The sequence below is a fragment of the Melospiza georgiana genome, chromosome 7 (genome assembly GCF_028018845.1).
Source record: "Melospiza georgiana isolate bMelGeo1 chromosome 7, bMelGeo1.pri, whole genome shotgun sequence".
Classification (NCBI taxonomy): domain Eukaryota; kingdom Metazoa; phylum Chordata; class Aves; order Passeriformes; family Passerellidae; genus Melospiza; species Melospiza georgiana.
In genome coordinates this window covers 28,673,922-28,695,568 of record NC_080436.1, presented here as the reverse complement: position 1 = coordinate 28,695,568, position 21,647 = coordinate 28,673,922, and the positions used below count along the sequence as shown (strand labels likewise).

General features: G+C 42.9%; 1 protein-coding gene across 6 annotated transcripts in view; it reads right to left on the bottom strand.

The window, feature by feature from the left end:
• Positions 1–21,111, bottom strand: part of EPB41L5 (erythrocyte membrane protein band 4.1 like 5) — a 52,867-nt gene extending 31,756 nt beyond the window's left edge. For 2 of the 6 annotated variants that reach the window (XM_058027444.1, XM_058027445.1), the window contains exons 1-6: positions 20,817–20,863; positions 19,875–20,059; positions 8,655–8,759; positions 3,771–3,813; positions 2,581–2,659; positions 104–148 (exon numbers count right to left, since the gene is read on the bottom strand). In XM_058027444.1, coding sequence (XP_057883427.1) covers positions 104–148; positions 2,581–2,659; positions 3,771–3,813; positions 8,655–8,759; positions 19,875–20,054 — 452 coding nt within the window. In that variant the 5' untranslated portion in view covers positions 20,055–20,059; positions 20,817–20,863. Of the gene's footprint in view, positions 1–103; positions 149–2,580; positions 2,660–3,770; positions 3,814–8,654; positions 8,760–19,874; positions 20,060–20,407; positions 20,467–20,505; positions 20,556–20,816; positions 20,887–20,988 lie in introns of those variants that run through there. The other 4 variants (XM_058027441.1, XM_058027439.1, XM_058027443.1 and 1 more) reach the window with 4 other exon arrangements.
• Between the last annotated feature and the right edge of the window lie 536 nt (positions 21,112–21,647).

Here is a 21,647-nt window from a genome sequence, read left to right as displayed (position 1 = left end):
AAAAAATAACATTACACTACTAAGCAAAACTTATTAATTATTCAAATATAAATGTAATAAATTCTACGCTAAACACACTGTAATGGTTTAAAAGGCTGCTTACTTTCCACTAAGAATATCCAGTTTCAGCTGCAGAACAAATAAATACCTGTAGGATTAAATAAGAAATAAGTCATTGAGTAATAGTGCTAATGTGTCACTCAGTCAACAGGAGTAAGTCAGAGCTTGACAAATAAAAATGTTTTCTACTCTTAACATGAGTTTCCCAGACGAAAGAAACTGCACAGTGACCTCTCAAGGCTTTATCAGTTGGGTTTGTGTGTTTTGCAGGCATTTCAAATGAAGCAAACCCAAAAGTACAAGTTGTCAAAAGCTGAACTACAGGGTACTGAAGTAAATATATTTTTTATTCTCTTCTGATTCTACTTGAGCAAAGAACAACTTGCATCTTCCACATTCCCTTCATTATTCATACACATACCAACCTCAAAAAAGAATGGTTATTTTTAAGTCTTGAAAAAAACAAATGTTTCTATTATGGATTGCTTAGTTAAAATCTAACCTGGAATGCTGACTGCAAAGTGACTAAAAATAAATAGCAGGCTGCAGCCTTTTCAACTTGTTTACCCTCCAGAGCCAGCTCTCCTACACTGCCTTGCACATCCTCTATTCTTTTTGCTTAGAAATGGGGCAAATATTGAATATAAATCCCTTTGGTGTGCAATACCAATTATTCTGATCCAAAACCACTGAAGAGCATCCCCTTGCTCCATTATGGTACACAGCTCTCCTTTAACAAGAGAAGAGCTCTGATCAAGTATAAAACATTGGCATCCACCATGGTATCCAGTCTGAATTCTAGCACAGACTCCCAGAAACCTTACACATAACTTCTGCTTCAACATGTGCCTGTGTCTCCTCACTCTTTCATACACAGACACAAAACAAGTGCAGGTGTTTTTCCTACAGGTTCCACAGAACTCCACAAATACTTCGCCAAATAATTTATTAACCAAAACCTTTTGAACACTAAGGCCTCTGCATGGGGAATAAATTTGGTTAGTACTGACCTCAGATATGAAAATGAACACAGGCCTCCAGTGTGTAGCGGGTGTGACCAGTCTGTGCTCATCAGCCACATAACACTTCCACACAATTCAAGCACTTCCCGTGCTGTGCTACATGACCACTGGCTGAGAACAGAGCAAGCTGCACCTGTGGAAGCTGAAAAGCTCCAGCTGGGTGTCCTGCTTTTAAAGGTGGAACCCTGGGAAAGCCCAGTGACACAGCAAAGCTCTGCTTCTCACTGCTTCTGCTATTTCAAGGTGTCACACTGTCTCAAGACAGAAGGACAACTTGCTGCTCTCCTCTTCTGGGGGATTAGCCAAGCAGGCAGACAGTGTTTAAAAGCCCTCAGGTTTCAGGTCTGCCTGGCTAAAACCTACACAGCAAGGTCTGACTGGCAGAACTCAAGTCAAAATAGATGAAAACCTTCCATAGTAATAGATACAGATACAGGTCTGAATTTTGTCTGCAGTTGCTGGTTTTAAAGTTAAATAATTATTCAGGAACATGTATGGGGAGGTAAAACATTCTTCCCAGATTAGCAGGAAAGCATTAAAAAGCAGCAGTTACCACATTATGTTACCACATCTAAACATGAAGCTGCAGAGGGTACATATGGCTGGAAGGGGTAATGCTACTATAATCTTCCTGGTAGCACTCCAAGGGATTTGGCTAAAGTGCAGATTGAAGATCCACACAGACATAAACCTGAACAACAAACAAATGCACTTCACACCCTTACAAATGGCTGAGGTATGAAATGTCTACAGCTATCATGAAAACATAACTTTGTTTACTCTCCAAAAGGGATCAGCAGCAGTAACAAGGCAAGGAAGTGCTGTGTTTTACAACAGATTTATACTCCTGACAGGTGGTAGGTTGTGCTCTTTTTCAAAGCTCCCCTCCTAGTCTCAGCCCATTCAGACATGCAGTTCTATGAATGGATTTGTGAAATGCTTTTATCAAGAGGAACTGCTGCTCACCTGATACTACAATCCTACACCTATAGTAGTGTTAGCTCAACATGGCAGTAAAATAATACTTTCCCTTTCCATAAGCTCTTTGAGGACCAAAGATGCAATGAAATGCTAACTGAAATTCCTTTTTTGAAAGAGAACCTCTAACTCGCAATTCAATGCTTTTCTGCCTGGAGACAGGATGATTGCATGCATTTGAAACTAACAGCTTAAGAAAAAAAAAGGGCAGAGGAATGATGTCTGTTCTCTTCAGTGAAAACCTCTGTCCATCGTGTGTAAGCTACTCAGGATCAGTTGCCAAAATTGCCTAATGAAAAATGGTACATTAAGTAATATATAAATATTTAGATCTCTCTGTGTCACAGCACATTTATTTCCACACACAAAATAGCCACTTTACAAAAAGAAAACTACATTTACAAAAAGCTAAGTAAGCAAGCAGTTCTAAAGAATTTTCCAAATTGTTTAAATAAATTGAATGGAAAACATTTCCCTGGCCTTATTTGGGTCCCCCTCTCAGACACAAAATCCCTCTTACCTTGTTAGCTCTTCACGAAGATTGTTGGGCTCTGATGAGTAAAACTTTACACGAAAATGCAGACAATATGGGGGGCCAACTGCAAAGCACAATTCATGCAAGACAGCAGTAACAGTTACTGGATGAGACAGGTTATTTATTTATTACACAGAATCACATCACAAAACTTGACTGAAATTGGTTGGCTATATTCTACACAAGGTCTTAAGGCAGGAATTCCTTTATGCCAGGGAAATCCATGAGGAACATCAGGGTCAAAGGACACAAATATGCACACAAAACAGTTTTATGTGTTACAAGACAAGCCAATGATCATATCACACGAATGTGATTCTTCCTGCCAAGAGCACATGAATCCAGGTTAATCCCTATATTTAAGGGCTCTATCCATCACCACAAAAGCTAAGCATCTGGGCTCTACAGCTGACTAAACCTTCAGGCATGCTGTTGGTCTCTGCAACACCTTCCCAGGGCTCTGGGAAATGCTCACTACTGAAAACTCAGGCCCTTCTGTTCCACAGAAGTTTAGATATACTATGTGGGAATTTAAGAGACCCTTCTACAGAAGACATATCTCTTCTGGAAACCAAAGAGTTAACTCTGCAAAAGGGTGGATTAATAGCTTTTTAAAAATGTGCATCGCTCTGCTGATTCTTGCATTTGACAGGAGGAATTTTCTCCCTCACTGCTTCCAAAACCTCTCTTGCATTAAAACAACACCACAAATCCCTGAAGACTTCCCACAGTGCAGAGCAAGGAAGCTGCTAAACAACATCTTTCCCAAGCACACACCACTGCCACAACCAGGCCACACTGAAGCCTTGTGCAGCAGGTGAGGACTTGGTGGACTGGACACAGATTCAAGCAGGACTGTGCCATGCATGACGTCCAAGACAAGTTTTCCTATAGCCAGGAAAATGCTCCATAACCCTAGAACATCTTCAGCTGCCTTGACTCCACTTCAACTATAATTAATGAGCCCATAACATCTTTAATTAAGAACATTGGTATAAAGTAGTATGAGCTACAGAGGGAAGATGCCATTAAACAATCAGTAGCACCATGCTGGGCTTTTGTCACTTGCCACCCTCACCCCCTCACAGGACACTGCCCCCACCATCCATTCCAACTGGCCGCGCTTTCTGTGTGTTAAATACAATGTACCAAGAGAAAATGGAAAGGATACTTACTTTTAACTTGCTTTTTAATGCTTTTGGTGTTGTCCAGCCAATGCTGAAAAATAAATTAATTCCACTGAATTATCAATACAGAAATCTCCCAGAAAGAACAAAAAAGAAGTGTCAGTGAAGACCGTCTTGGAATAACAAGTAGTTTGTTAAAACAATCTAATTCAAATCTTTCACAATTCATAGCTTTCTGGGCTTGCTGAAGATCATTTTGCTCAAAGTTTGTAATGCAAGATGTCAGTTTTGAACAACAGAAACATCCTGTAGTACCTTATTTAAACCAAATCTTCAAGACAGCATTGTCTACTTAAAAGAAAATAAACATACTAGCAAACCACTTCACTAGATTTTCATCCTGTCCAGACAAACACTTAATTCACACATTAGTAGGTCAGCCAGTGACAATCAGCCAGAGAAGCATAAATCATAGCTGAAGACTCTGGCACTCAGCTGTGTGTGATGTTTACTTGGGGCAGGAAGGGGGGAGACAAAATAAATATTGTTGGCTTTCAAGCATTTTCTTTTGATGACTCAAGTGCAGTAACAGCAGAGCTGTCTGTGTCCCAACATCAGAGTCAGCTCTACCTAATTCTCAAAAATCTATTCATGGGTGACATTTCAGGAACTGTCACATGGGAGGACAAGTTACTGCATCATCTACTAATGCTAATTATAAGCTATATACTGGACAAGAAGCCAAAACAATGGCTTGACTTACACTGTGTACAACAGCACATGCAAAAGCTATACTTGGCAGATTGAAATACCTACACATGTACAGTATGCTCCCCAAAATAATCACACTGCTGAAGAGTTTATAGCAGAAGTTAAAGCTGGAAATCCAACACACATCTAGCGGGACAGATCTCCTTTCTAGTGCTGGGCAGGGCCAACAGCTCCCTCCTCCAAAGGAGGTGACTCACCTAAACAGGAAACACAGCACCCTGACCAGCATAACTGCACTGACTCAACAGCCAGAGCCAACTACCTGACACACCATGGCCTGCATGGCTCACCATGGCCAGGGAGCAACACCTCATCAGATCAATCTCAAATGTCGCCTTGCAACTAATACAGATGAATTATATACTTAGTAAGAGTCCTTTTGTTAAACTGTGTGACATGAAGTTCACAGGGAGCTCCAGGGAGGACAGAAAAGCAAGAAGGGTATGAAAAAGAACCAGTATTTTCAGGTTGCACTGCCAAGTGTAAACACATTCCTGCCTCCAGAACAGCCCTGCCTCCTCAGAGAGCTGCAGTCAGCCTGTAACACAGCCGGGCTGGGACTGATTGCTGTATTAGCTGCAGATGAGAATGCTTAAACCATCTGCTGCTGCTGTGCACACAGCTGAGAATGCTCTCATTGCCTATTCAAACTAAGTAGCTACAGAGAGCTATCTGAAATGTATCTAATACATTTTTAAAATAAAGCAGGAAACTTAAGGAGGAATGAAGCAAATATTTACATAAATTTTGCTTATGCTACCAGTGAAATGGGAGTTAAGCTATTTTTTTTCTACAAGGAAATCATATAATTTTTTTCCTGTTCCATAAACTCACTTGCTGTAAGAGAGTTTACTCACTCCTTCCTCCACCAAAAAAACCCAGAAACTACACAGCTGGAGGCTTGCAGGTGATTTAGATACTGAAATGGCAAGGGGAGCCCTGTCTAGGCTCCAGGGCTGGCTGTGCCCCCTGCTTCATCTCCCTCCTGTTTTCTCTCATCTCCTCCACATTCCATGGGAAGGCAACAGAGAGGCAGCCCCATGACAGCACCAACAGCAATTCACTCTGCTGGGCTCTGACTGCTGCTGCCCACAGGAGCTCTGCTCAATGGTGATGGTGTGCAAGGGAGAAGGAAAACAGTACTGCTTTTAAGTGGGGGTGGGAATGAAACAAAAAAAAAACAGCCCCAAAACCAACACATGAATGGACACAGACGTCAAGAAACTTGAGATTTATTCCAAGTGATTATAATGGAATTCAAGTGGACCTGGAAAAGAAGTTTACTTTTGATGAGGGTTTGCACAGCACACTGTATTGCTGAAAATCAGACATAAAGTTTTCTAAACAGAAGGCATTACAAACAACAGACTGCACAGAGTACTGCAAGTCCTTACTAAAGGTTTGCTGCTGCAGAAATTAAAAACAAAACACATACAAAACCCCTCAAATCCTCACCCAGCAACATTTCAAGAAGTTTGGGCAAATGAGGTTTGTTAGACAAGATGTTGAGGCTAAAATTGATCTCTTCCTGAACAGCAGACTAGAGTGAACACAGAAATCACATGAAAACAACAATTCTTTCATTTCACTAATGATTTCAAGAACATTTTAAAAAAGCTATTATTTGAATACAAAACTCCAAAATGCCAGGTAGTTTCCATTATCTGGGTTTCCCCCACTCCACAAGAAATCTTTAACACCCAACTAGTGATCACTTCAGCAGCAGAAAAGAATGAAAAAAAGCAATTCTTCAGTTGTTCACAACAGATCTACTGAAAACTTATTTGTACTTAAAATAAGTGTGGGATTTCTAAAACTTTTGTGTAACTATGTATTGCTAGTTTGTATCAGTAAAACTAACTAGCAAGTATGGCAATATTCTTAGATTTAAATTGGATAGCAGAAAGATTATATCCTTCAGAGCCACTGGACAATTCTGCCTACAGTAAGGGACTGGATTCTGGCACTGTTTATTTAACAGGTCTCCTGAATAATCTTGGACAAGTCACTTGATTAGTCTCTGTTCTTTGTTTCCAGCTGCAGATTGGGTTTCTGCTAAAACTTGCCAGCTCCTTCTGCAGGAATGGCTGCTATTGCAACAGTTCTTCATTTCTTAAAGCAAGTAATTATCTCTGGCTGTTGCATTCAGCTCTTCTGGCAAAATTCAATCTTCTCTGCCTCATTATACACAGCTCATCATTAAGGTCCAGTTTAAACAGATTGTTATCTCTACTCTGCTGCTTTTCAGTCACACATAGTTAAAAAAAAGAAGCAAACCAAGTTGGAAATCTGTACCTGGTAGATTGGGCAGAATCAAATATTCAATCATGTGCCCTCTGGACTGGCAGTAATAATTTGCTAGACAAAAGCAAGGCATGAGCCACTGCTGTGGCAGAAAAGATTAATTCTTATTAACACATTTCAAGATGAAATAGGTTTCTTCGCTAGCAGATCAGGAAGAGAAAAAAATTATCATATAGAGAATTCTACCAGTTAAAATTAACCCACTCTGATCTCTTATGAGATCCTGGACAACAGGGAAATACATCAGAAGCCACATGGCAGAAACTGAGTTAGGATACCTTAACCATACAGAGTACTGCTTTTCTGAAGCAGAAGGATGAATGCAATAGAGCACTTCACTATCAACACTCAGCATCTTGGACTGCACATGCTGAGCACAGCTAACATGATTTTGAGAAATATAAAATGATATGCAACAGGCTGTTTCCTCATTTCTGCTGTGTGCATGGCTCTGAATGCCATCCATCTGTTAGTGTAATGGTCTTTTCTCTTTAGTGCTAAATGTTTCTGTTCTGCAAGGGGTTTAAGACCACTTGCACTACTGGGAACTACAGACCACCAGCAGCTAATCCCAGGGGCTATGAAGCTTGCTTCAGGTGCAAAACACCAACAATTTTCTCTGAGGAGCACAATCTTTACAAATACATGCTAAGCATAAAATTTGACAACAGTAATTTTGGAAAGAAGCCATCAGGTTATAAGTGCTTTGGGGTGGAGCAGTGCATCCAAAGCTACTAGCTTATTTCAAAGGTTCAAGTTTGTGGATTTTTTTTTTTTGCCTTTATACAAAGTTGCAACAACTAAGAGATCACCTTCAAACTGTTATGGACACAGATCTTCACAGAAATAAAGGAATATAAATCACTGCCTCCATTTTTGTATGCTGACCTTGAACAATTCAGATATTTAGCTCAACTGTCTGTGCTTCCCCTCTGCCATCCTAAGCATGAAATAATTCTGAAGTTGTCTTGAAACACAAAAACAATTAGGTTATACATCTAACAAATAAGATTGATATATGCAGCAGGAAAAGACCTCTCTCATTCTACCTGGGGATGTTGGGCTAAGTGAATACAAGTTTAAGTTGCAGGGATGCAGGACAAAGAAAAAAACACTCCTTGCCTAAAGGCTCACTTAACTTGCAGCTACCCTAGGTGGCAAGATTAAATACTTGAGTATAAGAAGTATCTATAGAAAAGTGCATAGCCCACAAGTGAAAGAACTGTGGTTACTACTGACAATGCTCTGCTTCTGACCTCAAAACCTGTTACATTTTTAGAAACACACAATAAAACATCAACAAACTTGGGCCTGGAAGAACCCTCAACTCGAACTGATACATACAAACATACCTGTAGCCTCCTAAAAACTTACAATTGCAGGTCTGAGTCACAACTGATTTGAACAAATCAAAGGTATACCCTTCCTGCAAGCAGACATTAACAAGGTGACTTTTGCTGCCAAGAAAGCTGACAACATTTGCAAAGGAAAACCTTCTCCTCTCTGTACAGTGCACAACAAAAGGGCCAAATGCACACTCTGATTTTGCTCCATCCTCTCTGTATCATCAGCACCAAGAGTTTCTACACCACACACCAGGCTCTGGGCTCCAACTGGACCAGCCTGCCTAGTGACAACAGAGTGTGACAGGAACATGTGGAAACAAGAAAGGAAGACACAACAGCATGGTCATACGTTAGTGCTGGAGGCAGAATTAAACCTGGGGACACAGAAAACCTACAGAGCTTCTGCACAAAACTTAATTCACAAAAGGCAGCTTTCTTCTAGCATTTTTGTCAGTATTAGGATTCAACTTTTACACTGCTGTTTAAAAAAGAGCAGAGCATAACTACTTACTGCCACTTGTGCTGAATCCATGAACCTCAATCCAAAGTAGTCGCTTTCGATAAGGTCCAGGTGATACATGATCTGCTCAAACAGGAGCTGGCCTTTGGCTTTTTTCTGAAAAGATAACAGGACTTAGTACACAGCAGGTAGATTTATTGTAGCATCTACCTTTTTGTCTGAATATGTTATATAATTCCAAAAATTTAGTTTCTGAAAATATAATGTGGATACCTTTTTTCACCCCCTTGTATTTTCAGATGGCTTTTTTTCTGAAAGGCAAATGTACACCCCACAAGAAACACAGAATATCCATAAAGAACTTGCATCATCTCTTTTCTTGGAAAATGTCAACACTGCCCTGCCAACGGAGTTAAAATGTCATTTTATCATTTTTCCTTTTAGGTTTTCCTTACTCACTGACATTCAAAAGAACTGGAAACACAGCCAGTAGAATTGCCATAACCATTGTACTGGAAAACTTTAGGAGCCAAGCAAATTGCTTATGAATTTCCTACTGTTTGGTATCTGGGTGTTTCACCCGTTCAGAAGCAGGTAGCAAAACCCATTGAATGAGGAGATAGCATTCCATTAGCAAGTGCTTTTAACAACTACTAGGAAACAGTCTGGGGCAAGCAAGTTGAATAAACAACACTTAGATATCACATTTACAAAACTAAGTTCATAAAACTAACTTTCAGGTGCAAAAAGCCAGCTCATATGCTCATACATAATTCATGAAAAAAACAGCTCTAGCCCCAAGGAAACATCATTTCTACAGTGATGATCTAAAAAATTAAACAGTTGTTTTTAAAGAGAAGGCCCATAAATAGCACTGAACAGTTTCTACACAACATATATTCTCCATGCTGTGAGCTCCTTTATAACAATAAATGGAAATAATAGCTTAAGAGTTATTATACACAAGATGCTTAAATGTAATAAAATACATTAAATTATTAGATCAGAGAAAAGGTCATAGTGTAAAAAAAACTTAAATACAAAGAAATACAGACATTATTTATGCTTACTCTGCCAGCAGCTGAAGGGTTTCTCTATTTCTGTAAAACCACCATCTTGCAACATTTTACCTCAATATTTATACGTTCACAACACGAGAAACGGGATAACTTTCTAAGCACATATTTAGTAAGCTAGTAATTAGCAAATTTAGTACAGCTCTCAAAATTCTGGGCCAGACAAATTTTTGTTCTCAGAAATAACCTGGTTTAATCAGTAAGTAATACCTAAGTAAGTAAAGCTGCATGCTGTAATTCTTGTCACCTTCCTGTACCCTGATCTTCAAATATTTTATATTCAACTTTGCAATCACTATCATTAGTTTACTTCATGTGTCAGTTAAATTCAACACAACATATCACAGCTTAAAGCAAAATCCTAAAGAAAGTTTGTAAACAGAGCCTGTCTAAGCAAATTCTCACACAGTTATTTCTTTCCAGGTACTGGGAAGAATAGCAGGAATGGAAGGCATTTGGGCCAGCAGGCAACTTCCCAAACACATAGCATCTACAAAACATTGTGTAATACAAATACTGAATGTCAACCTATCAAATTCATTCAGACAAAGTGACCTCTTTTGGTCTCAGGAAAAAATAATTTCTCAGGCAATAACAGATTTATGAGACACCAGCTCAAACAGAAACCTTAAGGCAAACCATCTACACACAGAAACCCACACCTTTCTTTCATTAATAGAATGTGTAGCCCTGGTCTTGAAAGACCAAGGCATGGAACTGTTGATATTTTTTCCCAACACAGGATATCTTCTACTTAATCATTAGTATAATAATAGAAGTGCAATCAATTCAGGACCTGCAACAGCAAAACTAGAAAAACACTCTATGTTGCATGAAGCTTTCAGTAGCTTGTCTAAAACCAATGGAAAATCTCCCCTTATTGAGCAGAACATTTGAGATCCTTTTCAATTCCTCTGTAGGTCATCTCTAAAAAGTGGAATTAACCAGTTATCTCAGCAAATTCCCTGCTGGTGACAGAAGCACTTTGACTCCAGCCTGGAATACTACACATACTACTTCAGACTACCCACGAGCAAAACTTCAATTTCTGCAGTGTCAGATTAGTTTCAGAATGTGTTTGGCATTTCAGAAATCTCAGCAGAGGACTCGAAGATTAACTGGACCCTGAAAGACTGATGTGGGATAAAGTCCCTGAAGGAGCAGCTGTGGAAAGATCTGCAGGGCTTCTGGTTGTTCTCTGACTTAAATCATCAGGGCTGTCAACATGGAATTAATTATGTACTACTTTGCATATGACTTAAATCATCAGCAGCTGTATTTAGTGCAACTCAGCAGAAGTGTCACACATGCTTTACTTTACTTAAGTCCTTCCTCCTTAAACAAATAGCAACCAAAGATATTAATGCTTTGTAACCAGTCAACTTTCATGAATCAAAATTAATTTCTTTGTACTCATAAAACTGAGATCTCAAGAGTAGAGTTTTCAAAGAGCAAAGATAGACTTTGATTACATTTTCCTGCAAGAAACTGACCGAACTAACTTTCTCATGGCAACATTGGTGCTAATAACATCAGGGTTGTGGGTTCAATCCCTACATGGGCCGTTAGGAGTTAGACTTGATGATCCTCGTGGGTTCCTTCCAATTCAGAATATTCTGTGATTCTGTGAAAGTGACATTTTTATCCTGTTGCTGTGCTATGCTTTTTTCCCCCCTCTCCTTTCTTTCCCTTATAGCAGGGCTCAGGTTACACTCAAAGGACAAATATTTTCCAACTGTTTAATGGTAACTGCTGAACTATTAACAACTCCACTCACAAGCAGTCCAGCCAGTAGCTGGTCCTCCCTTCAGGGCACAAATTAAACTTCTCATGGGTTTGCAATTCAGTAAAACTTGACTATTTGATTTACAGAGTTTGCTGTTCTCTCTAGGAAGCAACAGCAAACATCTCACAGCAGGAGAACGAACAACAGGAAAATGTAAACAAAATACATCATATACATAGGGCAGGACCTCTCCTGGTTTTGCCACACTGGATAAAAGCATCTTCTGATCACTAGGGAATGAATCACACGGCCCCCGCCCCCTCCCCCCCTTTTCCCAATGAAAGGGATGCTCCCAACTAATGACATCTCCTGCTGCTCTTAATAACTGCAATTGCTGCCTGAGTGGGTGTTCCAGGGGCCGGGCTCAGGCCGGTAGCTCAGCAACAGGCTGGGTGTTCACCGCGGCGCGCTGCTTCGCCCTGCGCTGCCGGTAAGGCGATCCCGGCACGTTCTCCTCGGCTCAGGCACCTCAGCCGCTGCCTAAAACCTGAAAGGCGGCATCTGTACCCTCTTCTCCCGGCCTCAGAGTATCGGCCATGTCACGGACACGCATCCATGAGGAGAAGCCAGCCGGGTGCCCCAAACCTGCCTGATCAAAGGTCAAAGCCTCCTTCAGTACCAGAGCAGCGCCGGAGGAGCCGCACAAGCTCACGGTAACCGGAGAGGAGCTTGTGCTGGTGAGCACCAGCTGAATGGCTCATTTCACGTTTTTTAAATCGCAGCAAAGTAGTTATTCTTTTTCCAGAACTTGAAAAAAACCCCAAGATCAAAATACCCGCCTAATGAATGTGCTAATTAAAATACTTACCAGAAAATAACCCCTCCTGTTTGTTTATTTCTTTGTGAAGAAATGGAGGGCCCTATACAGGACGAACTTTGAAGGTAATGCTTATTCATCTATTTTTTTCATCGAACTTACTATTCTTTGCGTCTTTACAGCTGCACTTTTTGTTTAGATTTCTTCAAATTATCACGTTAACATTTTATTAACAATAACCAACAGTTGCTATTGTCTTCAATAGCTACCAAGTGGCAAAAACTTTCCTTCCTGGTTTTTGTCAACTTATCAGGAGGGTTACCATTCATATGCATACGAGCTTCCTTAGAAATACACCATTTACACACACAGAGAAGGTATGGGTCCCTATTCAGGATTCACAGCTATCCAGTTGCTAGGATGTCACCTATGCATGTTTGCAGACCACAGCAGCACAGAAGCAGCAGATAAGCCTCCCCATTTTTTAAATGAAGTAAATCCTCTTCTCTGAAACCACAGGTTTCAAATACCTAAGCTTCAACAGTGAGCTTTAAAGGAAGAAGATTTCATATCAATATGACACAAAAGGTGTCTGTCTATAGTTAACACCATTAAAGTTTGCTGCAGAATTGGAGGGTTAAAACCCCTTATCGTTACAAAGGCAGCATTAGAAATACACATTATTTGTATCACCCTGATCTTCTTATGGCTTTAAGTTGTGACCTACAAATGGAGCTGCTCCTCTCCTCAAACACCAAGCACCACTCCTGCAAATAACTTTTCCAAACTCTCCAGTCAATTTTCTCGTTCATCTAAATATGCCACTGGCAGCAAAACACTAATTCTTCTAGTGCTTCTTTCATTTATCCTCAGTTTTTAACACTGCTATACACACTTGTGAATATAAAACCCTGCAGGCTGGAAGGCTGGAGAGAATTTCTACCTCCAGAGACAGCTTATCAATTCTTGTACTTACTCAGTGTCTCACAAGTAGAGGAAGGTAAGCATTTGGGATTAAATATTTTGTTCTTTTATTCTCTGGAGAAAGAAGGCATTTCCCAAAAATCTTCATAAATAATTTTTTTCAATACCCATCCTAACTGTACAATCATTAGAGTGCTATGTAGGAGGATTTTAATGTACTGTGCTCAGGCTTATTGACCCTATTACATAAGACAAAGCCTCAAAACATTCATGTCTGACAGTTTGTTTTGTGGAAGTCTCTGTTTCAAGTTCCTGACAATTTTTATCTTCTAACTACCAATTTGATTTAATCCATTTTTTAATTCTTTCTAATACAGAATATATCCACACTGCTTGTTCAGTATTTAGGTTTACAGATTAAATGCCTTCTCCTATTATATTGTCAAACATTTCAGTTTTATTTGGTGTTCCACCTGCAGGTTTCTCACGAACACTCTGATTAAGAGCACCAGAGAGTCCCAAGCCTTTGAGCTCTCTGCAGAGGCAGCTCAGCAGGAAAGCAGGACTCCAGATAAAATTTGCTGTGAGTTAAGAATGTGAAACTTTCAGGCAACTAAACCAGCCTGCAGCACAAGCCCCAGAAACACTCCGGCAGCACACTGCAGGCCAAACAATTTTCTCTTCAAGCAGCACAGACTGCTGCCAGCTGCTCCCTTCCTCCCTCCTTTCCACCAGTGCCAGGGCACGGAGCATTGCACCGAGCCTGCAATGCCTGCCTGCCACGGCCCTGAAGCAGCTGGGCTGTGAGCAGGGCGTGGTGCAGGCAGCCTGTGCTGCTCACAGGGCACAGAGACTGCGCTGCTCACAGGGCACGGGCACAGGGCACAGCCTGCGCTGCTCACAGGGCACAGCCCACACTGCTCACTGGGCACAGGGCACACAGCCTGTGCTGCTCACAGGGCACAGGCACAGGGCACAGCCTGCGCTGCTCACAGGGCACAGGCACAGGGCACATAACCTGTGCTGCTCACAGGGCACAGGCACAGGGCACAGTCCACACTGCTCACAGGGCACAGGGCACACAGCCTGCACTGCTCACAGGGCACAGGCACAGGGCACACAGCCCACACTGCTCACAGGGCACAGGCACAGGGCACATAGCCTACACTGCTCACAGGGCATGGGCACAAGGCACACAGCCTGTGCTGCTTACAGGGCACAGCCCACACTGCTCACAGGCACAGGGCACATAACCTGTGCTGCTCACAGGGCACAGGCACAGGGCACACAGCCTGCACTGCTCACAGGGCACACAGCCCACACTGCTCACAGGGCACAGGCACAGGGCACACAGCCCACACTGCTCACAGGGCGCAGGGCACATAGCCTACACTGCTCACAGGGCACAGGGCACACAGCCTGTGCTGCTCTCAGGGCACAGGGCACACAGCCCGTGCTGCTCACAGGGCACAGCCCGTGCTGCTCACAGGGCACAGCCCACACTGCTCACAGGGCACACAGCCTGTACTGCTCACAGGGCACGGGCACAGGGCACACAGCCTGCGCTGCTCACAGGGCACGGGCACAGGGCACACAGCCTGTGCTGCTCACAGGGCACAGCCTGCGCTGCTCACAGGGCACACAGCCCGTGCTGCTCACAGGGCACAGCCCACACTGCTCGCAGGGCACGGGCACAGGGCACAGCCCACACTGCTCACAGGGCACAGCCCACACTGCTCACAGGGCACAGTCACTCAGCATCCCAGGCTCAGGCTCCATCTCAGCCAGGATCGCAGCCTGGCACCCCAGGAAGCCCCGGCTCACCCTGCGCTGCCGCCGGCCCCCTCCCAGCACACAGACAGCAGCGCCTCTGCTGCAGCTCACAAATCTTTTTCTCCACTTTCAGTCCCCTACAGCTCTTTCAGAAGTTTAAGCAAACACTCAAAAGCATGTCAATACTTTCAGACAGAAGATCACGTGGGAAATAAAGTTTTAATCCAAAACTTTATAGCCTTAGCACACACAAAAAAGGGCACGTTCAAATGTTTCTGTCAGCTGAGCTTATTTTGAAACTTTAGAGGTCAGCCTTGAACACTCAGAGTACTCATTTTATTTGATGACTGATTTTCCAGCATTTTCAGCAGTATTAGATTTTCTTGTTAATCAGCATCCATGCCAGGAAGAGCATTTTGCATTTCATATCTACATCCACAAATATTCAGCAAGTGGCCATAAATATTCCAAAAGTTTTTAATAAACTAGAGTGGATTATTGAGTAAAATCAACTACCACAATGCATCTCTGACCTTGCAGTCAGATCAACACCAATCATCTCTCTCCAAACAGAAGCCACTAGTGCTCGTTTATGATTTTTACATTCCAGATAGATTTCTTAATTTTTATTTAAATTAGTCACCACAGATATACTCCTTTTTTCATCTTGTTTTTTACTCCAAAAGTCTAAACAGCTTAGTTCAATTCCACTATTACACACAACCACTGGACTGGTTTATACAATACCTTGTTCTAATGATACTTCATTATAATAAGGACAAAACCACCTCATTTTGCAACCTCCATATCAAATTTCATGCATGTGTAAGTAAGGAATATTCCAAGATAAAAAGCTACTCAGAGAGAGCATCCATTCTCATAATTTCTGTCTTTCATCTTATACCACCAGGAAGCATTTACCTAAAACTTTGCACGTACAGAAACTGGAATACAATTAACACTCCATTATCCATGAGAAGATTATGCAAATTGTGGGTTAGGCAGGGTCAGGTTTTTTTACTGAAACACTGCTGGCTTCCACAAAGTGCAGTTGTGCTGTAAGAGAAGACAAAGACCCTACACTTACAGTCTGTCTTGTAAGGCTGACCTTGCTCCCTCATAAAAAGCAATCCAAAAATTTTGTATTTCAAGTGCCCATATTTACATTATTTATATTATCATTTTTCCCTCTATCTACGTTATCTTTTCCCTCTCCCAATTACTACTATAGATAGCATAGAACTGACTAAACAAAAACTCAGTTGTAAAATATTTTGATTTTAAAATCCTCTGGAGCTCTTTATTACTTAAAACAGCACTTTATTTTAAACTGTTGGCAAATATTTTTGTTCCTAATTATTTCATAAGTTGTTGGTGAGCCCAGATGAAAATTTTTTGTACTTTCAAGTTCCCCCTCACCAACTTGTCTTTCCCCACAAACACCAAGAGAGCTGATATTGCAGCTATTGAAGGGTTCCCTTGACAGACCAGTGTGGCTGATGGAATCCTCAGGTAATAAACCATGAGGGCTGTTCATGGCTTTTGAGCCCTGGGAATTCCAGAGGTGCAGTGGGGGAAGATGGAGTTTAGTTTTGCATGGGAACAGGATGAAAAGTGAGATAAGGGATGTCAGCAAAACAGAGTTCTTGTCCTCTCACCACTCATTCCACTCAGTAAACATTCCACCCACGGATCTTAAACAATGGGAAGAAAAAGCACAACCTGACGTTTCTCCAAGCTGAGCTCAAGTTAACAGAAAAGCAGAAGGTATAACAAACAACATCCACAGCAGCATTTACAGACAACATCTATTTTATAAAAACTTTTTAAAGATTAACAAAGTAACAAGCTTCTTAGTGTTTCACTAGGCACATAAATATGTAAAAATGGCTGAATGCAAAGCTTCAAAAGAGTGGTAAGAGGAAAACTACCAGGTCAAAAAGCAACTTTAAATCTGATATGAAGCTGTGAGAAGAAGTCTGACATCATTCAATCTGCCCCAAAAGAACACTGATAACTCACATTAAGTTCATGCCTCCCATTTTGAACATACCAAGGTGTCAGTAAATAGCACACATGACACTGACATTCTTCAGTCATTGACATAGCTACAAAAGGAGTAGATTCTTGCAAGAATCCAGTCTATGTACTGTGTATGACTGCAGCTTTGGTGAAAAGTTCAAGTCAGGCATTTTTCTAATTAAAAACAACAGAAGACACAGAAAAGCAGAAAGATTAAGTGGCTTGACAGATACCAAAGATAAGATCAGTGGACAAAAAGCAGAGTTACTGCTCAAATCCTGGCTCTGTGTCTAATAGGTTAAATCTCAACTGCATCATTTACAACCTGCCCCTTCCATCTCATTGTCAATATTCATAAAATATCAGCCTTTGCTACTTCATGATTCTCAAATGTGTTTGGCTTACATGGCAATGTCCCTTGTGGTTGCTTCTTGCTGTTGTTTTTGCCTTTCGTTTTTTCTTTTTTTTAATTAAGGAGAAATCCAGCAATCTCAGGTTCAATTCTATCAATGACTGTAAATGCAGAATACTCTTCTCAGTAAAAAATAGGATAGAGCTCAACAGCTTTTTGAGCAAACTTGAGCCTGGTATCACCTCTAACTGCTTCTTCACCACATTTGGGGAGGCACATGGGGAACCAGATTGGAGAATCGCTCCAGCTGGAAACTCCATAACGAAATTATACTGATTATTTTCAGCCACAGCATTTTCTTGACTTAGCTCACTGCCTGGCTGCTAAAATGCTGTTTCTTCTGCCAAGGGGTATGAGAAAACAAGGACAAACGCAATAACCAAAGCAACATCTTTTCTTCCTGTGGCAGTAACAGCTTATGCCACTGTAAAGTATTTGTGTAGCCATGGATTTAAAAAGGTATGGCATTCATTCCTGCCTAGACAGCCCCTTCTCTGGCTGTGAACTAACCTGTTTGCTAAATGATTCATTCTTAAGAAAAGCTTTGTTATTTATTGTTTTAATAAAAGATTTTCACAGCACTTAGGTAGACAATGCAACTGTGCACAAACGAACTGGCAGAGCAGGGGGCACCTCTTTGAGAGAAAGAGTTCATTTTAAAGCAAATTTACTGCCAACAAAGTAACAGTACCAGTCCTGGAAAAGATCTTAGCTAAAAGAGCAAAAAGATTCTCAAAGAAATCTTTGTAAAAGAAAAAAAAATACACACATGTATTTTTAATTTAAACTTCACATTTTAGAAAGTGATGTTGTTTTGCCAGGATTTTGTATCCTTCCCCACTTCATCCCCTGTCTTCCCTACCCTTTTTTCTTTCCAAGAGTCAACCTCAAAATATGAATGATGCAAGTGGAGAAACAAGAATAAACACTCTAGGAAGTCTGAAATGAAACATTTAATTTACTTTTAATTTATTGTGCTTTAATCACTGAAGAAACTGGTACATGTCAGGCACTGACGATGCACTGTAATTACCACAGCTGGCTGTGTCAATTTGGTTACTGTTACTCATAACTCAGATGTTCACAGTCAGGGATCCATGCTGGCTTTCAAAGAAAAAAATCTGGAGTGAAAAGAGTTTCTTAGAGAAGTAAATAGTTACTACTGCACCCTGGCCTGAGATTTATAGGCCAGGTGGCAGGTTGTGACACCTCTTCAGGTTCAATTTATGCTCCTCAAAGCCTTAGAAATGTTGTTGGAGCCACCAGGAATTTGCCTACAGAGCCGGCTCCAGCTCCAAAGATTACTGCTCTGCTCATGCAGAAACACCAATTTAAACTTGAGCACTTTTTAAGTGTTAACTCCTGCTATTAAGTGTTTGTGGGCATTCCTGGCCTCAAATCAAACATCCTAGGCACTAAGCACCACTGGATATATTCATTACATTGCTTCAGAGATGTACAAATTGACTTTACCACCCTCTATAAACGCCTATCTGTACAGTCACTTTGCAAATAAAGATGTCAAAGGGTTTCTCTAACTCTAGATTATTTGGGGTTCAGGATATCACAAGTTATTTCTGCTATGTCAACAGCACTGCTCAATCAAGCTGACTTCCTTGCACTGCCTAAACACTGCACGATTAAAAAAGAAAGGGAAGAAAGAGCTGTGTGGAGCAGCCAGTCTTGAAATGACTTTTCTTTCTAGTCAGCAGTTCCAACACCAGCACAACTGAGATTGCAGCCAAAATCCTCTGGAACTAGTCAGGTCTCGCAGATCCACACCTTCCTAACTTCCTAATGCTCAGCTCTGTGAGCTTAAAACAAGTCACAAACAACTACAACACATGGTAATGGAAAAACAGAGCACATCACTTCTGGTGCTACTGCTCATCCTGTTGGCCAAAACCAGGTATGTAATTAGGCAAGCAGAAGAGGCACGTGCATATTAAGGAAGCTTTAGAAATGTAAAACAGTGGCTAACACCTCACTGGGAATAAAGCACTATGCCATGAGACAATCCCTACTATATAATCTGCCCTGAGGAGGGGAAGGAAGCAGATTTGTCCTCTTCCCCTCCCCTCTCAAGTTAGCGCTAAAAACTGCATCCACCTCTGACACAAAACCAAACCAAACCCAACCCACACAGAAATTCCTGCTGGTACTTCTGCTCATCCCTCTCTTCAACAAGTTTCACCAAGAGATTCACCTTCTTTGTCAAAACAGATAGCTCACCAAAAAGAAAACCCAATTCACCAAACAGGCTACTCTCTCTAAGTTATGCCCTGGCACAACAATTGCATTAAAACAATAGAAGGCATTCAGTGTGTAAGGCATGACGACATCCAGCAAACACTCTCGAATTTCAGTGAATGCCAAAGTTTACAATTCTTTCAGAACCTTTTCATGAGCAGCAACTTAGTGGACATCAGGGCACGGGGCCGACTGCCAACAGCAAACAGCAATCCACATGAGAATAACACAACCCAAGTGAATTTCCAAAACCCACTTGGATCGCTCATACCGGTAAGTCCACGCTGACATCGGTGCCGTCCAGCAGCGCCACTCGGCAGGTGATGATGGATTTGGCGTCCCCAGCTGCAGGGATGTGGGTCGCAGCCCTCTGGGCCTCTCTCAGCCTTTCCTTCTCCGCATGCTTTCGCATGGACCGGCGGCCCAGCGTGCGGCGGAAAAAGCTCAGCATCTTTGCTACAAAATCCAACAGAGAAAATGAACAGGGTTAAGTTTTTTACAGAAGAAAAACCCCAAAACCAAACCAAACAAACCTCAAACCGAGTCAGAAAAAAAAAAAAAAAAAAAAAAAAAAGAAAAAAAACCTGCAATAAAGTTATTAGAGAATCCCAGGCTTTGATAAAGAAACGTCAAGGATCAAACAGATTTTCACTTTTATTTAAACACCCACAGTCTTTGGCTGTTAAAGTCTTTGAAAAAGACTTTTGAAAAAACCCCAACTCAGAACTTTGAAGACGGCTGGGTGACTTCTTGGGAATACACGAAACTACGCTTAAGGGAAAACACAGCGATCGTGCAGATCACCTTCTGTTCTCCGCAATCTTTCAATAACACAAACGCCACGGCGCGCTCCTCAGAGACGGTGATGGGGCACAGCTGGGAGGCAACTGAGCGCTACATACCACCGGCTGCGCTCCCGGCTCACAGCTCCACCTCTCCCATCGAAAACAAGCGATAAGCGACCCTTCCCGCCTCAGAGCCGCGCTCCCAGCTCTCCCAGCAGGAATGGCTCCGGCAGGACCGGCGAGCGCCTCTGGAGCACGGCGCTTCCCGGCACACACCCGGAGCTGTGTGGGGAGCCAGCCCCGAGCCTGAGGGGCGACCCCACACGAGACCCGGCCCCACCGGGCGCCTTCCCCGTCCGCTCCGACCCCCGCCCTTACATAACGCCCCGGCCCCGCGGCCCCGCTCCGGCCCCACCTGCCGGGCTCACCTGCGGGGCGGCGGGAGCGTCCCCGCGGCGGCTCCTCCAGGCCCCGGGGGCGGGCGGGGGGCGGTGAGGGAGCCCCGGGAGGGGCCGGGCCGCCGGACATGGCGGAGCGACGTGGGAGGCCCTTAAACGGGCAGCGACGCGCCGGCCATTTCCTCCCCCCGCCCTCACTCACCTGGCGGCTCCCCCGGCCGTGCTCTCCTGCTCGATGGCGGCGCGGGAATAGAGGCGGAGGGTGGCGGGAAGGGAAGGCAGCAGCCGGACGGGACAAGGAACACTCTGCTTGCTGTCACGCCGGGAGCCCATCGCCCCTTTAACGGGGCGGGGCCCGGTGGAGAAGGGGCGCCCCCCTCCCGTGCCAGGTGGTTTCGCCCGGCGGAGGGGCCGCCGCGGGGGGTGGGGGGGCGCGGCGCCGACCACGTGCTGGCCGGGGGGGTGGGGGCGGCAGCGCGGAGCCTGGAGCGGGCTGAGGGGCCGCGGAGCGGGGGCGGCGGGGCGGCCCCGGGGATGGGGCACCCCTGGGGATTGAGTTTTCGGGACGCGTTCCGGTTATTTCCCAAAAGTTCTGGAGTTTTTGCTAATGAGGCGTGGAGGTTTCCCCTCGGTGGTTTGGCCAGGACTGTGACCAGCCCTAGGCTGCCCAGCGGTAGCTCGAACCTTTAGGTAAACGCGCGCTTAAACCATAGAATTTGTAAGAAAGTCTTATCTTTAAACAGTGCCTGAAAGAGCAGCAGTAGCAGTGTATTAAATCAAGCAGAGCCGTCTACAAGCGAACACTGTTAATATGTACACACTGAACTAACTGTATATTATTCACTACCATAACTAAATCAG